The sequence below is a fragment of the Pristis pectinata genome, chromosome 14 (genome assembly GCF_009764475.1).
Source record: "Pristis pectinata isolate sPriPec2 chromosome 14, sPriPec2.1.pri, whole genome shotgun sequence".
In the NCBI taxonomy this organism is placed as follows: domain Eukaryota; kingdom Metazoa; phylum Chordata; class Chondrichthyes; order Rhinopristiformes; family Pristidae; genus Pristis; species Pristis pectinata.
In genome coordinates this window covers 3,655,015-3,672,623 of record NC_067418.1, presented here as the reverse complement: position 1 = coordinate 3,672,623, position 17,609 = coordinate 3,655,015, and the positions used below count along the sequence as shown (strand labels likewise).

Below are 17,609 nucleotides of genomic sequence, written 5' to 3'. Positions count from 1 at the left end.
CCACCCCACACACTGGGGGCAATTTACAGCGGCCAGTTTAACCCACCAACCCGCACGCCTTTGGGATGCAGGAGGAAACCCACACGGTCACAGGGAGAACGTGCAAACTCCACGCAGACAGTGCCCGAGGTCGGGATTGAACCCGGGTCTCTGGCGCTGTGAGGCAGCAGCTCTACTGGTTGTGGCACTGTGCAGCCCACTGTCGAACCACATCCAACCTGTCAGTTTGAATGATCAGATTAATAAAACCACATTGGTTTTACCCTCGGTGTAAAACAGTAGCTCATAGGGAAGAGAACAAAGAGATTAAGAATTTAAAAAAGTAATTCTCCTCGGAGCAGTAGGTAGTAAAATTAGAGGAAATTTGAAATGCAAATCTATTGTTCGTACTTAAATTGTGAGTCTCACTTTGTTCTTACAAGCAACTTTTTCCAAAGGTAATTCTTTCAAAGTGCTGAGTTATTGTACAGCTGTAAATTTTGGGAGAAAACAATTCATTTACACAGTACTTACAGCTATCCAGCCCTCTGCTCTGTGTTTGTGGCCAACCAGTCTCCTCCTGACCCCCTCCCTACCCCATTCTGTTCCTCTCTCCTGACCAGCTCCCACTTAAATCCTCTGCCCCTCATTCCCTCCCTGTGGGAGTGAGTTCCACATTGCCCCGCTCTCCGGCTGAAAAGGTTTCTCCTGAACTCCCTCCCCACAAGATTTCATTCATTACTGATCATTCCCAGGTTATGACCCAGAGGGTGGTCCATGTATGGAACAAGCTGCCAGACGAAGCGGTTGAGGCAGGAACATTAACAACATGAAAAAGGCACTGCTTCAGTCACTAACACTGGCTCGAACTCACCAACAAGGCTTCAGAGAAAGATACAGCATAGAAATGGGCCCTTCGGCACACTGAGTTTGTGCTGACCACCCACTTACACCAATTCTATATTAATCCCATTTTATTCTCCCCACATGTTCATCAACTCCCCCCAGACTCTACCAGCCACCTACACGCTAGGGGCATTTTACAGCGGACAGTTAACCTTCAAACCCACATGTCTTTGGAAGTCAGAGTAGGGGTGTGTGGCGCAGTGAGACAGTGGGTCTACCAGTTGTGTCACTGTGCCATACAGTTGCATGTCCTGTGGTGTTAAATTTTTTGCGAGCCATTGAAATGAAAGAACCTCCCACAACTCGGTGATTCACCAGCTCCCGGTGATGTAGATTGAAGGAATGATCGTTTTGGATTGGGGTCCAAGTCCATAGCTCCCTGAAGGTGGCCACGCAAATAGATAGGGTGGTAAAGAAGGCGTACAGCATACTTGCCTTCATTGGTCGGGACATTGAGTATAAGAGTCAGGAAGTCATGTTGCAGCTGTATAAAACTTTGGTTAGGCCACATCTGGAGTACTTTGTGGAGTTCTGGTCACCCCATTACAGGAAGGATGTGGAGGCTTTGGAGAGGGTGCAGAAGAGGTTCACCAGGATGCTGCCTGGATTAGAGGGCATGAGCTATGAGGCTGGACAAACTAGGGTTGTTTTCTCTTGAGCGGTGGAGACTGAGGGGAGACCTGATAGAGGTTTATAAGATCATGAGAGGCATAGACAGGGTAGACAGTCAGAATCTTTTTTTCCCAGGGTGGAAATGTCAAATACTAGAGGACATGCATTTGAGGGGAGAGGGGGAAAGTTCAAAGGAGATGTGCGGGGCATGTTTTTTTTACACAGAGAGTGGTGGGTGCCTGGAACGGGCTGCCAGGGGTGGTGGTGGAGGCAGATACAATAGTGGAGTTTAAGAGGCTTTTAGATACACGCATGAATATGCGGGGAATGGAGGGTTATGGACCACGTGCAGGCAGAAGAGATTTTAAACTAAATTTGGCATCGGGTTTAGCACAGAGATCGTGGGCCGAAGGGCCTGTTCCTGTGCTGTACTGTCTGTGCTCTGCGTTTAACAATAGTCAAAATACTTGGGCTTTGAAAGGTTGAAGGGGTTACGGTGAAGGGTCCAAAACAGCAGGTTGATAACTGAACCAACTCTGTTGCAGACCAAGAGGTGCAGAAACTAAAGGTTGGACTGGATTCTCTACTGGCTGCCAATGAAGAAAAGGTAAGGAATAATGTCCGCAAATATTTTCCCGTGCTAGCTTTCCCTCATTCCTTCTGACCACAGCACGCACCACACCCTAACTCTCCATCCGCACTGTGCAAGGCAGTAGCCTTCCTGCTGTCACACTGGTGTTTGTAGAGGCAGCCTCGGGTCGCTGGTCAGTGGGAACCACTCTTGCCTCTGAATCGGCAGCTTGTGGTTCAGGGTTTTGGACCCAGTCCCTAAGGCTGGAGCTTCGCTGTGGTGCTGAAGGAGTGCCCTGCTGTGGAAGGTGCTGTCTGTCAGCTGAGACCCAGAGTTGAGGCCCTGTCTGCTCTCTTGGAATGTAAAAGATCCCATTGAAACCGTTCTGCAGAAGATCACGGTGAGTTCCGCCATTCAGCGTGGCTTCTTTATTCTAAGAAGAAAGTCCTGGTTTGCTCACTACCTCTAGCTATTTTGTGGGATCTTGCTGTGCAAAGATCAGTCGGCGCGCTCCCACCCACCCCCCCCCCCCAGCTCGACAACAGTGACGCCCCTCCGCAGCGCATCACCGCGAAGTGCCTTGGGAGACCCCAGAGCTGTGAAAGGCACTATAAAGATGCGGGTTCCTTCATTTCGGAGTGGTCAACCGTTTCATAGATGGTCCTCGTTTGGTCCAGGATCTGCGGATTGAAGAGTTGAGTCGCCTCCTGTCCCAGTGCAAGATGATGAAGCAGATGATGCAGATGGCTCAAGGTAGGAAGGCCATTCCATTATCTCCTCTTGGCCTAGACTGACAATACCCTAAAGGTTAACCTCCAGGTTGGGTCAGCGGTAAGAAAAGTGAATGCTATGTTGGCATTCATTTCAAAAGGTATAATGTATAAAAGTAAGGAGGTGTTGATGAAGCTCTGTGGGGCACTGGTGAGACCTCATTTGGAATACTGTGTGCAGTTTTGGGCCCCTCATCTTACAAAGGATGTACTGATGTTGGAGAGGGTTCAGGGAGGATTTACGAGGATGATTCCCGGAATGAAAGGGCTGACGTACGAGGAGTGTTTGTCGGCTCTTGGACTGTACTCATTGGAGTACAGAAGAATGAGAGGGGACCTCATAGAAACATTTCGAATGTTGAAAGGACTGGACAGAGTAGATGTGGCAAAGTTGTTTCCCATGGTGGGTGAGTCCAGGACAAGAGGGCACAGTCTTAGAATTAGAGAAATTTCTTTAGCCAGAGGGTCGTGGATTTATGGAATTTGTTGCCACGTACAGCTGTGGAGGCCCGATCATTGGGGGTGTTTAAGGCGGAGATCGACAGGTATCTAATTAGTCAGGATATCAAGGGATATGGGAAAAAGGCTGGGAATTGGGGCTAGATGGGAGAATAGTTTAGCTCATGGTGAAGTGACGGAGCAGACTCGATGGGCCGAATGGCCTACTTCTGCTCCTTTGTCTTGTGACCGACCTTTTCCCAGTCACTTTGCCGCAGTAACGATACACCCAGGTCACAAAGGATGTTGCTGGGACTGGTAGGTCTGAGATATCAGGAGAGACGGGACAGGCCGGGATTGTTTTCCCTGGAACGAAGGAGGCTGAGGGGTGACCTTATAGAAGTTTATCAAATCGTGAGGGGCATAGATGAGGTGGATGGTCGCAGTCTTTTCCCCAGGGTAGGGCAGTCTTAAACTAGAGGGCGTAGGTTCAAGGTGAGAGGGGAAAGATTTAAAAGGGACCTGAGGGGCAAGTTTTTCCACACAGAGGGTGGTGGGTGTATGGAACGAGCTGCCAGAGGAAGTGGCAGAGGCGAGTACAATTACAATGTTTGATATTTGGACGGATTCATGGATAGGAAGGGTTTAGAGGGATAGGGGCCAAATCCAGGCAAATGGGACTAGCTTGGACAGACACAAGAGGCTGCAGATGCTGGAAATCTGGAGCAACACACACAAAATGCTGGTGGAACTCAGCGGGTCAGGCATCATCTGTGGAGATCTTGGTTGGCATGGACAAGTTGGGCCAAAGGGCCAGTTTTCCATGCTGTATAACACTATGACCCTGTTCATTTCTCCACGGTTATTGCTGTGGCCAGCTACTTTTGTTTTTATAATTTTAAAATAATTTTCTGCATTGACACAGTTTGTTTGTTAGATTTCGGACGTCAGGACGAGGTGTGTTCATGTTTGCTTGGGGTTGCTGGGAGTACATCAGTATGTGCAGTCAGCAAGAGCTCTCCTCTCTGCTTCTGAGCCTTGGGCTACCTACAGCCGGCACATCAATGCCCTGGGGAAATGCCACCAACACAGTCCCTGCAAAATCCACTCGCTTCACTGGAGCAGATCTCTCCCAGACCAACATCCCCAGCACTGAGGCCCCAGTTACATTCAGTCAACTGCGCTGGACAGGCCACGTCCTTTACATGCCTGACTCCAGATTCCCGAAACAGACCATAAAGATACAGGAGCGGAGTTAGGCCATTCAGCCCATCGTGTCTGCTCCGCCATTCAATCATGGTTGATTTTTTTTTTCAGCCCCATTCTCCTGCCTTCTCCCCGTAACCCTTAACCCCCTTACCAATCAAGAATCCATCAATCTCTGCCTTAAATACACCCAATGACTTGGCCTCCACAGCCCTCCGTGGCAACGAATTCCACAGATTCGCCACCCTCTGGCTGAAGAAATTCCTCCTCATCTCAGTTCTAAAGGGAAGTCCCTTTATTCTGAGGCTGTGCCCTCGGATCCTAGACTCTCCCACTGGTGGAAACGTCCTCTCCACGTCCACTCTATCTACCCCTAACAGTAGGTTTCAGTGAGGTTCCCCCCTTCCCCCCCCCCCCCCATACTTCTGAACATCGAGTACAGACCCAGAGACATCACATGCTCCCCATTCATTCCTGGGATCATTCTTGTGAACCTCCCCTGGACCATCCCCAGGGCCAGCACATCCTTCCTTAGATACAGGGTCCAATAGGCACTCTGTTCCGAGCCCTGTAAGGATGTGCTCGAAGCTCCTTGAAGAAAATGCAAGATCCCTACTGACTCCTTGGAATCTCTGGCCCCTGGCTGGTCAAGGTGGACAAGGAGCACCTGGGGTGGTGTCGAGAACCTCCAGAGCACACAGAGGCCCCGTGTAAGTGGCATAAGCAACGGAGCACCTCACAAACTCCCTGCCTCATCAGCACCCACTATCCACACATCGTCAAATACCTATTGAGCCCTTCTCGAATATACTCAACCACTGACCTTCCACTGTTCTCTTGGGTAGAGGATCCCAAAGGTTCACTACCATCCCTGTCCTGAACTGGCCCACCCCTAATTTAGAGACCCCAGATTCTGGACACCCCAGCCAGGAGAAACCTGCATCTACCCTATCAAGCCCCATAAGAAGTTTTTACTTTTTACTGAGATCATCTCTCATTCGTAATAGCTCCATGTAGGCCAGCAGTGTGGAAGCCCACTCACGTCTGAGGCAGTTCAAGGGGGAGGTGCTCTCCACATGGTGGGCCGAAGGGCCTGTTCCTGCGCTGTACTGTTCTGTGTTCCGTGGGCTCACAGGGCTGGCCTTGTGGTGCTCCCATTGAACAGAGTGGGAGGCAAAATGAAACGGGTTTGACACAAGGCATCTGTACAGGTGGTCATGTTACTGACTGCACTGGAGAAGGTGCAGAGGAGATTCACCAGGGTGTTGCCTGGATTGGAGGACTTTAGTTACGGGGAGGGATTGGACAGGCTGGGACTGTTTTCCCTGGAGCGAAGGAGGCTGAGGGGAGACCTGAGGGAGGTGTGTAAGATTATGAGAGGTAGATGGAATCTTTTCCCAGGGTAGGGGATATCAGGAACAGGAGATCAGAGGTTTAAAGTGAGCAGAAGGAGTTTTAAAGGGGATCTGAAGGGTAAGTTTTAATCAGAATCAGGTTTATTATCACTGACATATGTGATTTGCAGCAACAGTACAGTGCAAGACATAAAGACATAAAAATTACTATAAGTTAGGAAACAGTGCAAAAGAGGAATAACGAGGTATTGGTATTGGCATTACACAGTGCAGTTACATTGAGTTAGTACAGAGTGCATTGATGTAGTACAGGTAAAAACAATAACAGTACAGAGTAAAGTGTCACAGCTACAGAGAAAGTGCAGTGCAATAAGATGCAAGGTCACAACAAGGTAGATCGTGAGGTCAAGAGTCCATCTCATTGTATAAGGGAACCGTTCAATAGTCTTATCACAGTGGGGTAGAAGCTGTCCTTAAGCCTGGTGATACGTGCCCTCAGGCTCCTGTATCTTTTACCTGATGGAAGAGGAGAGAAGAGAGAATGACCCGGGGGGGTGGGGTCTTTGATTATGTTGGCTGCTTCACCAAGGCAGCAAAAGGTAAATACAGAGTCCAAGGAGGGGAGGCTGGTGTCCGTGATGCGCTGGGCTGTGTCCACAACTCTCTGCAATATACACAGAAAGTGTTTGATATCTGGAACTCGGTGCCAGGGGAGGTGGTAGTATCAGATATAGTCACTGTGTTTAAGAGGCATTTAGATTGGTACTTAAATAAGCAAGGCATAGAAAATACAGACTTAATGCAGGCAAATGGGATTAGTGTAGATAGGCAAAAAGGTCGGCACAGACGTGTTGGGCCGAAGGACCTGTTTCTGTGCTGTACAACTCTGTGACTTTATACCTGGCCACCATATAACGTGCAATGAACTAGCTACCAATGTTTTGTTTAAGGTTCTTCAGAACAAATACTCATGGGGAGCAGTGAAGAGGAACTGAGTGTCTGTTCAAAGGTAGCGACCCCCACCAAACTGGGGCACTGTGAAGAAATGAAGCCAGAGGTAATCATTGTGAAGTTGCCTTTCAAAGTTTGCCAATGATCTTTATTTTGTGTGTGTTGGCGTGGCTCAGAGGGCAGTATCCTTGTCTCCCTGTGAAGGTAGTGGGTACAAATCTCTCTCTTGACCTGCTGTCTATGTGGAGTTTGCATGTTCTCAGTGGGACCACGTGGGTTTCTCCTAAGTTCTCTGGTTTCCTCCCGCATCCCAAAGACGTGTGGGTTGGTAGGTTAATTGACCTTGAGTAGGGCCAGTTGTTTGTAGCTGGCGGGCAGGCAGGAGGTACAGAAGCCTGAAGTCCCACACCACCAGGTTCAGGAACAGCTACTTCCTCACAACCGTTCGGTTCTTGAACCGACCGGCACAACCCTAACCCTCCCTCAGCAACGGGACACTACGGACCACCTTGTGACCTACAATGGACTTGTCTCTGATTGTGTCTTTTTTTGCACTTAGCTCTTGTTTTGCACTTTTTTTTCTCTCGACACTGCTATAATTTAGGTATAATTTATATTCTATGTGTTGTCTGTACCTACGCGCCTGTGATGCTGCTGTGAGCAAGTTTTTCATTATACTTGTACGTCACCGTACTTGTGCACATGACAATAAACTCGACTTGAGTTGACTTGACTAAGTGAGTGGCAGAGCCCAGGGGAGAGTTGATGGGGAGAAGAAAAGATGGGATTAATGTAGGATCAGTGTAAATGGGTTGTACAGACTCAATGGGCCGAAGGGCCTGCTTCTGAGCTGCGTCCCTCCACGACTCTTGAATCTTGAGCACGGGACAAATCTGTGCGGGACTGAGAAAGTGCTGCACTGTCACCTGCTGTCTTTTGAAGGAAGACAAGTTTGGCAGATAAGATAAGATATCTTTATTAGTCACATGTACATCGAAACACACAGTGAAATGCACCTTTTGCGTAGAGTGTTCTGAGGGCAGCCCGCAAGTGTCACCACGCTTCCGGCGCCAACATAGCACGCCCACAACTTCCTAACCCGTACATCTTTGGAATGTGGGAGGAAACCGGAGCACCCGGAGGAAACCCACGCAGACACGGGGAGAATGTACAAACTCCTTACAGACAGCAGCTAGAGTTGAACCCGGGTCGCTGGCGCTGCAATAGCGTTTCGCTAACCATGCCTGCCCTACACTACAGTCAGGTGGACACAAGGGGCCCGTGGGTCAAGCTGGAGTTCACCCTGGTCACCTGACGGAGAAACAGGTTGATGCAGTGACCCTCATGTTGGGATCTTGCTGTGCGTAAGATGGCCGCTGCTTTTCCCACGTCACTTCCAGTGACTGCATTCAACAAAAAAAAATTCATTGGCCGTGAAGCACTTTGTGATTTTCTGTAATCACGGAAGGAGCTCTGTCAATGCGGAGAGTTTATATTTCTATTAACTAAATCAAGGCACACACACCTTTGTCACTTGTAGACCTTTCTGAGCTCCCTTCTTGTTTCAATGCAGCTGTCAACCAGCATCCACTCATCCCCGGCAGAGCTGCAGCTGACTCCTGTCGAGATCGATGTGAGGTGAGGAACTTTACTGGAGGAGGAAAAGGTGATGTGGAGAGCATTGGGGAAAGGGTTGGGGGGAGAGGAAGTGTGGGAAATGTTCCTGGGATTGGGTAGCAGAGCCTTGTTGCTGTGTACTTCCAGCTCCAAGTTGCCTCTCCCTCCCCCCGTCAGTCAGTGCGCAGTGGTCACACCGTCTGGCTCCAACCTTGACCACTGACCATCCCTTCTCTGTATTCCAGAAGTGTCCCAGTTCATCCTGACAGGAGCATTTCTGCAGACGATGAGATGGCAGCTCCCAGCCACTGGTGTGTACAACACGGAGCAGGACCGTGGCCGATGGACCCTATGGTGTGACGGCCATGGCCAGCGGGAGCTCTGAGTAATCGTAGCAGGGTTTCGTGGAGAGTCCAGCCTATCCCACTGAGAACCCTTGAATACCCCTGGGGGTTGTGGGGAGGGGTGGGGAGCGGGCAGGGTGTCCAGGTCCACAGAGATCCCCTCCCCGGGTGAGATTCATTAACCGCTCAGTGACACATTCCCCCGAAGGGCTGCCCGTCCCAGTGATGTGAAGCCCAGTGACGCGCTCCCCACCGAAGGGATGTACTGAGGGCTCTCAAACCTCACTCCCCGCCCTCACCCCCCCCACCCCATTCCTCAGCCCCCCACCCTCCATCCTCACCCCCTTCCACACCCCCTCACACCATTCCTCAGCCTCCCACCCTCCATCACCCCCTCCCATACCACCTAATCCCCCCCTCATTCCCCCCATCCTCCATACTCCATACATCCCCCCTATCTCCCCACCAGTCCTGCCTCCCCGTGCACTTTAATCTCCCCTCAATCCCCCCGTTGCCTTTGTATAGCACCCCCCCCATCATAATTCACCACACTGACCACCCCCCAGCCAGTTTGACCACTCCCCACTAAGGACAGGGAATCGATCATCTACAGAGGCTGATGTCAATCAGCCCCTCGTTGCCCTCAGGACCCACCACTTCGCCCTCGGGGGAAACCCTCCAGTGCCCTAAAGGAGCAGACCTGGCAAGCGAGGAGGGGCGGTCCAGGGTGCATCAGAGAAGGGAGCAAACTCCACCCTGCTGCTGGTGCGGGGTTGGGCAGGAAGGGGCTCTGCTGTGGATGTCTCACTCTCCTGCTCTGTGGATTGTCTGTGTTTTCCCTTGAATCTTGCAGGACAGAACCAAGGAGGACATCTGCTAGCCTGGAGGAGCTAAACAGTACCCGATCCCCGAAGGTCAGCACTACAAGGTTTCACTCCGGGTGCGGGAGGAGGGAAAATCGTCCACTTGAACACAAGTCTCGACTTTAGAGACCACCCACCCCTATTTTGTTGGGTTTTATTTTGGAGAGATCATTGCAAAGTGCACACAAGGAGCAAGAGCCGTGAAAGTCTTGGAATGAAAAGGAGTATCACAGGAATTTGGAAGCAGTACTGTTGCAGGAGAGTTGCTGTGATATCCCTTGGCTATTGAGGGAGCAGGGGGCAGAGAGCAGAAGCATCGTCTGGATATGGTGGGACCATTGAAACAGTCCCTTGGATTATTGAAGTGATGTGGCAGGAATATTGTGGGAGTCTCAGAGTCATGCAGCACAGAAACAGGCCCTTCGGCCCAACTGGTCCATGCCTACCCTGATTCCCATCTAAGCTAGTCCCATTTGCTTGTATTTGGCCCATATCCCTCTAAACCTTTCCTAGCCATGTACCTGTCCAAGTGCTCTTTAAATGTTGGTAATGGACCTGCCTGAACCACTTCCTCTGGCAGCTCATTCCATATAGGAGAGAAACAAAAGACTACAGATACTGGAATATCTTGATGTAAAACAGAGGAACTCAGCAGGCCAGGCAGCATCGGTGGAGAAAAGCAGGCGGTCAACATTTCGGGTCAGGACCCTTCTTCAGGACTGAAGATAGGAAAAGGGGAAGCCCAATATATAGGAGGGAAAAGCAGAGCAGTGATAGGTGGACAAAAGAGGGGAGGTGGGGTGGGCACAGGGTGGTGATAGGTAGATGCAGGTAAGAGACGGTGATGGGCAGGTGTGGGGGAGGAGGGGAGAGCAGACCCACCGGGGGATGGGTCAAAGGTAAGGAGAGAGAGGGGGAAAAAAAAGGGGCAGATAGAAAAAGAGGCGGGGAAAGATAGGCTGTTCATGTTTCTTCTCTCCCCTTTCCAGCATCATTGTGTTTTTCATCTAGCTGCCAGCATCTGCGGTCCTTTGTTCCTCCAACATTTAAAGACTCTTGGACAGGTACATGGATAGGAGGGGTTTAGAGGGATGTGGGGGGGAATGTGGGCAAATGGGACTAGCTCAGGAAGGCGCCTTGGTCAGAATGGATGAGTTGGGCCAAAGGGCCTGTTTTCTGTGCTGTATAATGTGACCCTGCTTATTTCCTCATGGTTACAGGGGATAACAAGGACGCAAAGCTGGGTCAAAGCTTGAAGGAGCATTCTACAGGACACAATCACACAAAAAACACACACACAAACACACACACACACAAACACACACACACACACACACACACAAAAACACACACGCGGCCAAATGGAAGGAAGTGAGATTAGCTCAGGAAGGCACCTTGCTCGGTACGGACGAGTTAGGCCGAAGGGCCTGTTTCCATGGTGCGTAGCTCTCTGACTCATGGTGCATTGGCTTTTATAGATGAAAGCATTCTCTGAGGTTAGAGCTGGGGTGCAGAGGAATGAAGTTGAGAAACACTCCTTCAGGAACCTGTTCCCATGGAAAGCTAAAGGTTAAACACTCGACAGACAACCTTTGGGTTCTGCACAAACAGACCATCCCCTTCCTGGGGCATCGTTCACAGAAGCACCTTCCCATGAATCCAAAACTGAATATCGCTGTACGTTGCCATTGTGTGGAGCAAAGTTAGCAGTGTTTACTAGCAAGATGTCGACATTAATTCTTTACTCCATCGATTCATGCACTGATTCCACCTTCCTCCTCTCTCCTCCTCCAACTCAGCAGCTCTCAGTCAGGGAGAATGAGGAGCCCCCGCAATCTGAGGTATTAACTCATTTATTTAATCTTTAACTTCCTCTCCACTGATCCTATTGGTTGCTACATTACTCATTGTCTGCGTGCGTGTGTGTGTGTTTCTGTCTGTGCGCTTTCTGGGAATAGGAACTGTTGACCTGCTCTTAAATGAATTATCTTGAATCACCAACACAAAATTAACTCTTGCCTCTCCTACAAAGGTCTGCGATGCTAACTGTGTCCGGTGAGGCTATCTTGGTGCTTGTGTGCTCGTGGGGTGTGGGCACCGCTGGTGAAGGTGGTATTTCCCGTCCATGGCTAGTTGCCCCAAGTCAGTGGTGGTTTGTGCCTCGGCAGGTTGGATAGAACAGTGTGGCCCCTCGAGAGGTCAGTCGAGAGTCAACCAGGCGTTGTGGACTCAAAAAGACTAGATGAAGGTGGCCAGATCCCTCAGGAAGCAGTCTGGCATTGTGCGACAATTCAGCAAATTCTGAAGCCTGATCTTTTCAGCTGAATTCAGACTCTGAGCTCAAGTGCAGTGTTAAATACCAGCACACCCAGACAAACTGGAATATGGTTCAATACATACATTCTCCAGGCTACAATTTGAAACTCTCTGGTCTGGCATTCTGTGGTCTGCTAACTCTCTAGCTCCAGCATGTTTTGAGCAGATCTGTATGCCTTAACATTTGTCTACACTTCCCACTGCCTCAGTAAAGCAGCCAACGTAATCAAAGACCCCTCTCATCCCGGACATTCTCTCTTCACCCCCTCCAACCAGGCAGAAGATACAAAAGCCGGAAAGCACGTACCACCAGGCTCAAGGACAGCTTCTATCCCGCTATTATAAGGCTATTGAGCAATCTCCCAGTGCGATAAGATGGACTCTTGACCTCACAATCTATCTCGTCATGGCCCTTGCTCCTTATTGTCTGCCTGCACTGCACTTTCTCTGTCACTGTAACACTTTATTCTGCATTCTGTTATTGTTTTCCCTTGTACGACCTCAATGCACTGATGTGATGAAATGATCTGTATGGATGGCATGCAAAACAAAGTTTTTCACTGTATTTCGGTACACGTGATAATAATAAACCAAGTTACCAATTTACCAGTTTAATTCTAACTAAGATCTATAATTAACTAAGATTGCATTCGAACTTGCAGCTAATGAACCTACCAGTGAACTTTTGCGACCTTAAAATATAGAACATTACAGCACAGTACAGGCCCTTTGGCCCACAATATTGTGCTGACATTTTATCCTGCTCTAAGATCTATCTAGCCCGTCCCTCCCACATAGCCCTCCATTTTTCTATCATTCATGTGGCTATCTAAGAGTCTCTTAAATGCCCCTAATGTATCTGCCCCCACAACCTCTGCCGGAAGTGCGTTCCACGCACCCACCACTCTCTGTGTAGAAAAAGCTTACCCTTGACATCCCCCTTATACCTTCCTCCAATCACCTTAGAATTATGCCCCCTTGTGTTTGCCATTTTTCATCCTGGGGAAAAAGTCTCTGACTGTCCACTCAATCTATGTCTCTTATCATTTTGTACACCTCTGTCAAATCACCTCTCATCCTCCTCCTCTCCAAAGAGACAAGCCCTAGCTTGCTCAACCTATCATCATAAGGCATGCTCTCCAATCCAGGCAGCATCCTGGTGAATCTCCTCTGCACCCTCTCTAAAGCTTCCACATCCTTCCTACAATTAGCCAACAGAGTTTCCAACTTCAGGTTACAGACAGTATTTGGAACCCTGATGTGGTGTATGCTTAAAAATTCTGCTCAGAGGAAGATAATCAGGGGCTGTGGTCCGGAGTTTCTATGGGCCAGCACCAGTCAGGTCCCAAGCGTGCTTGACTTGAGAGTTTCAACCTGTACTTGCATCTCTGTAACATCTTCCACAACTTCAAGGCATCCCAACGTGACTTACAGCCAATGAAAGACTTCTTTTAAAGTGTGTTTACTGATGTAATTTAGGAAATGTGGGAACCAATGTCCATCTCCCTCGAGCTTCACTCTTATCCAGATCCAAGGGCTCATGAGTACAATGACCTCTTTGCTGCTGGTTCCTCAGGCTGTAGAGTCTGGAATCAAAGAGCAAGTTGTTGGGATGAAGGGTCAGCCCATTAGTGCTTGGATGCGAAAGGTCTTCACTCAAAAGGACTCTGAAATTCTCTAGAAGCCACTGGAGATGTTCAAGATTTTCAGGAATCGTAGAATATGGAGATCATGTGGGAAACATGGAAACAATTGGAGTACAAGTTGGCCATTCAGCCCTTCAAGCCTGCTCTGCCATTTGGACTGATAATCTGTCTCAATATCATTCTTTCGTACTCTTTGATGCTGGTTTTATCTAGAAATGTACCTGTCAAAATGTACTTAACAACTTGATGTCCACTGCTGTCCACGATGAGGGAATTATGCAGGTTCTCACCCTCTGAAGAAACGCCTCACTTCTAGATGTCTTGTACATGTCCTGGGGACTGTGACCCCTTCTTGGAGACAGAAAGAATTCGGGGTTTACCTTTAGAACAAACTTCCTCTGTATTGCAAGCTGACATCAACATGGGAGTCACTCATCGTGGAACAAATGCTCCCTGATCCAAAATTTCCATTATTCTTATACAACTTCTTTTCTATTTCCACCCTGCCCCCATTATCCCTACCCCTCCCCCCCGACCCATGCGCTGTTTATACATAGAATGAGGTAAGCCTTTTGCAGTGTCAAGCTTTAATGCCTGTGTGCTACATGAGCCGTGTGTAGTTCCATCTCTACCTTATATGTAAGCTTTCATCCTGGAGTCTATGGAGTTTAGGCGGATAACCAGGCATGAGTTTACTAAAGTTGACTTTAGCCTGCAGTTCATGGTTCAGGTCGATTTGAGCCGGTTCAAGACTTTCTCTGTCTGGTACCAACCCTGCAGAGTCTCCCTTTATCTCTCTGCTGCATGATCGTCCCCCTGTTCTTTACTTCAGTGCTACGGAGCCATTTCACTATTCCCTACTACAACACCCACAGATTAACCATGAATAGCAGAGTAGGCTCTAGTGTCTGAACTGCTGATGTTTTTCTATTTGGAGACATGCTTGCTTACAGCTTTTAAGGAACGCCTCAGTTTTAAAGCTCTCATACCTATTTCCACTTCCCTCCATGGCCTTGCCCCCTCTCTTTCCCTGCAATCTCCTTTAGGCCCTGCAGCTCACCAAGGTTAAGGGCACCACGGTGGTGCAGCGGGTAGAGCCGCTGCCTCACAGCGCCAGAGACCCGGGTTCAATCCGGACCTCTGGTTCTGTCTGTGTGGAGTTTGCACGTTCTCCCTGTGACCGTGTGGGTTTCCTCCGGGTGCTCCGGTTTCCTCCCACATCCCAAAGACGTGCGGGTTGGTGGGTTAATTGGCCGCTGTAAATTGCCCCTAGTGTGTGGGTGGGGGGTAGAATCTGGGGGAAGTTGATGGGAATGTGGGGAGGATAAAATGAGACTAGTGTAGGATAAATGTAAATAGGTGGTTGATGATCAGCACAGACTTGGTGGGCCGAAGGGCCTCGTTTTGTGCTGTATCTCTCCATGACGATGACGCTATTTCTACCCTATTCCAGTCCTGGCCCCTCAATCACCCACAACTTCAGTTGGTCCATCATTGACAGCCATGCCTTCAGCTTCCTGGGCACTGGGCTCTCTGTTATTTCCTAAACTTCTCATCTCCTACCCCTTTTAAGTCGTTCCTTAAAACTGTTGTCTTGAACAAAGCAGCCTCCTGCCATCTCCCCTCCCATCTCCTTGTGAATGCCAGTGTCAGATTTAATTTTATGATGATTCTTGAAAGGCTACATAAAGTTTTGGGAAGATTGGTAGTTGGTTTATTATTGTCACGTGTACCGAGGTACAGTGAAAAACATTGTTTTGCATGCCATCCAGACAAATCATTCCATACATCAGTAAATTTTGGTAATACAACAGGATAACAATAACATGATATAGTGTTACAGTTACAGAGAAAATGCAGTGCAGGTAGACAAATAAGGTGCAAGGGCCACGACGAGGTAGATTGAGAGATGAGAGTTCATCTTTATCATGTAACAAATCTGTTCAAGAGTCTTATAACAGTGGGATAGGAGCCTAGTGGTACGTGTTCTCAAGTTTTTATATCTTCTGCCCACCGGAAGGGGGGAGAAGAGAGAATGATCGGGGTGGGAGGGATCTTTGATTCTGTTGGCTGTCTTCCCGAGACGGCGAGAAGTGTAGACAGAGTCCATGGATGAGAGCCATGATGGATTGGGCTGTGTCCACAGCTCTCTGCAACTTCATGCATGTTGTTGCAGGAGCAAAGGCAAGACTGTTCAACCCTGATGGTGACACTATTGTGGTATGGAGCAGGTTTGTGAGAGACCTCCTGCCTTTCGTTTTGTGTGTGGTTAGATGCTGTGTCTGATATTTATTGCATGTGTCTTGCCTTTACCCAATAGAGGAAAGCTTACCTGGATGACAGCAAGTACCAGACCCTCCCTGGGAAACTCCCACCATCCAACCACTTGGACAAGGCTGACCAGTTTCCTCAGACGCAAGGGTTGGCTGCAGTCCCAAGCTCAATGCCAGGAGGTCCTGAAGACTGGGAGAGCATGGCAGCCAATCTGAGTACGTATGACTGGTAAAGTTTGCCTCTCATTGGTTCATGGAATCTTGCAGAACAGCAGGAATGCATTCAGCCCATCATTCCAGTGTGGGACCTTTGGGAGATGGGTCACAGATACGGCAGCACAGAAACAGGCCTCTCAGCCCAGGTAGATAGGGCGGTGAAGACGGCTTTTGGCACGCTGGCCTTCCATCAGTCGGGCCATTGGGTTTAGGAATGGGGACATTATGTTGCAGTTGTACGTTAGTGAGGTGTCACTTGGAGTATTGTGCTCAGTTTTGGTCACCCTGCTATAGGAAAGATGCCATTAAGCTGGAAAGAGTGCAGAGGAGGTTTACGAGGGTGTTGCCAGGACTCGAGGAACTGGGCTGTGGGGAGAGATTGAGCAGGCTAGTACTTTTTCCCTTGGCATGTAGGAGACTGAGGGGTGATCTTACAGAGGAGTATAAAATCATGAAGGGCATAGATAGGGTCTTTTTACCAGGGTCAGGGAATTAAGAACTAGAGGGCATAGGTTTAAGGGGAGAGGGGAGAGATTTAATAAGAACCTGAGAGACAACTTCTTCACCCAGAGGGTGCTACATATGTGGAATGAGCTGCCAGAGGAAGTGGTTGAGGCAGGTACAGTAACAACACTTAAAAGACACTTGGACAGGTACATGGATGAGAAAGGTTTAGTGGGATCTGGGCCAAACACGGGCAGATGGGACCAGCTTAGACGGGCATGGATGAGTTTGGCCATGGGGCCTTTCTCTGTGCTCTATAACTATGACTCTTGCCATGGACTCCCGTAGGCCCCAGTTATAAGAAGGTATTTGCTGTGCTTCAGGAGTTGTGTTCATCAAATAATGATGACTGAGTGATTTTCTTCGACCTTTGCTCTCATAACTATTTGACCTCTGGCCTTGACTGGGGTTCCAGATCTCCAATCATTTGATGGAAATGATATTAGGCTGGACATGAATTGTACATGCTGGATTTTTTTAACGTACGCTTTAGGGGTCAAATTCACTTGCCTTCTCTCTTCCCCCATGAATTGTACTCTGACTGACCACAGGATTTAACAGACATCAACTGCACTACTTTGTGTATTCATTACTAGTCAGGCCTTTGGCTTAGCTGGTTGTTATTGTCAGTGCTACACAGGCCTGGTCTTTATTCATGTTGTGGAGTCTGGTATAAGCCCAGTCTCGGTAACGATTGCAGACACGAGAGACTACGGATGCTGGAATCTGGAGCAACACACAAAATGCTGGAGAAGCTCAGCGGGTCAGACAGTATCTGTGGAGGGAAATGAATAGCTGACGTTTTGGGTCGAGACCCTTCATCAGAACGGGAAAGAAAGAGGGGAGATGGTCACCCTGAAGGGTTGGAGCAAGAACTACCAAGGCGGAACTGCCAAGGATTTGTTTCTTGATGACTGGTTTTTATGCCAATCTGCTTACGTTCACAGATCACAGCTTGTTATTTTGGGAATATTCAGACAAAAGAATCAGGAGCAGGAAAAGACCGTGTGACCCTTAGGCCTTTCTCTACCATTCAGTACTA

At 48.9% G+C, this 17,609-nt stretch overlaps 1 protein-coding gene across 10 annotated transcripts in view; it reads left to right on the top strand.

Annotated features, from left to right (window-relative positions):
* The window catches only part of LOC127577915 (liprin-beta-2-like), a 285,732-nt gene that overhangs the window by 211,623 nt on the left and 56,500 nt on the right, over nt 1–17,609 (top strand). For 8 of the 10 annotated variants that reach the window (XM_052029589.1, XM_052029588.1, XM_052029587.1 and 5 more), the window contains 7 exons: nt 2,043–2,104; nt 2,746–2,821; nt 6,788–6,894; nt 8,362–8,426; nt 9,603–9,663; nt 11,412–11,453; nt 15,895–16,063. In XM_052029589.1, coding sequence (XP_051885549.1) covers nt 2,043–2,104; nt 2,746–2,821; nt 6,788–6,894; nt 8,362–8,426; nt 9,603–9,663; nt 11,412–11,453; nt 15,895–16,063 — 582 coding nt within the window. The remainder of the gene's footprint in view (nt 1–2,042; nt 2,105–2,745; nt 2,822–6,787; nt 6,895–8,361; nt 8,427–9,602; nt 9,664–11,411; nt 11,454–15,894; nt 16,064–17,609) is intronic. The other 2 variants (XM_052029584.1, XM_052029586.1) reach the window with 2 other exon arrangements.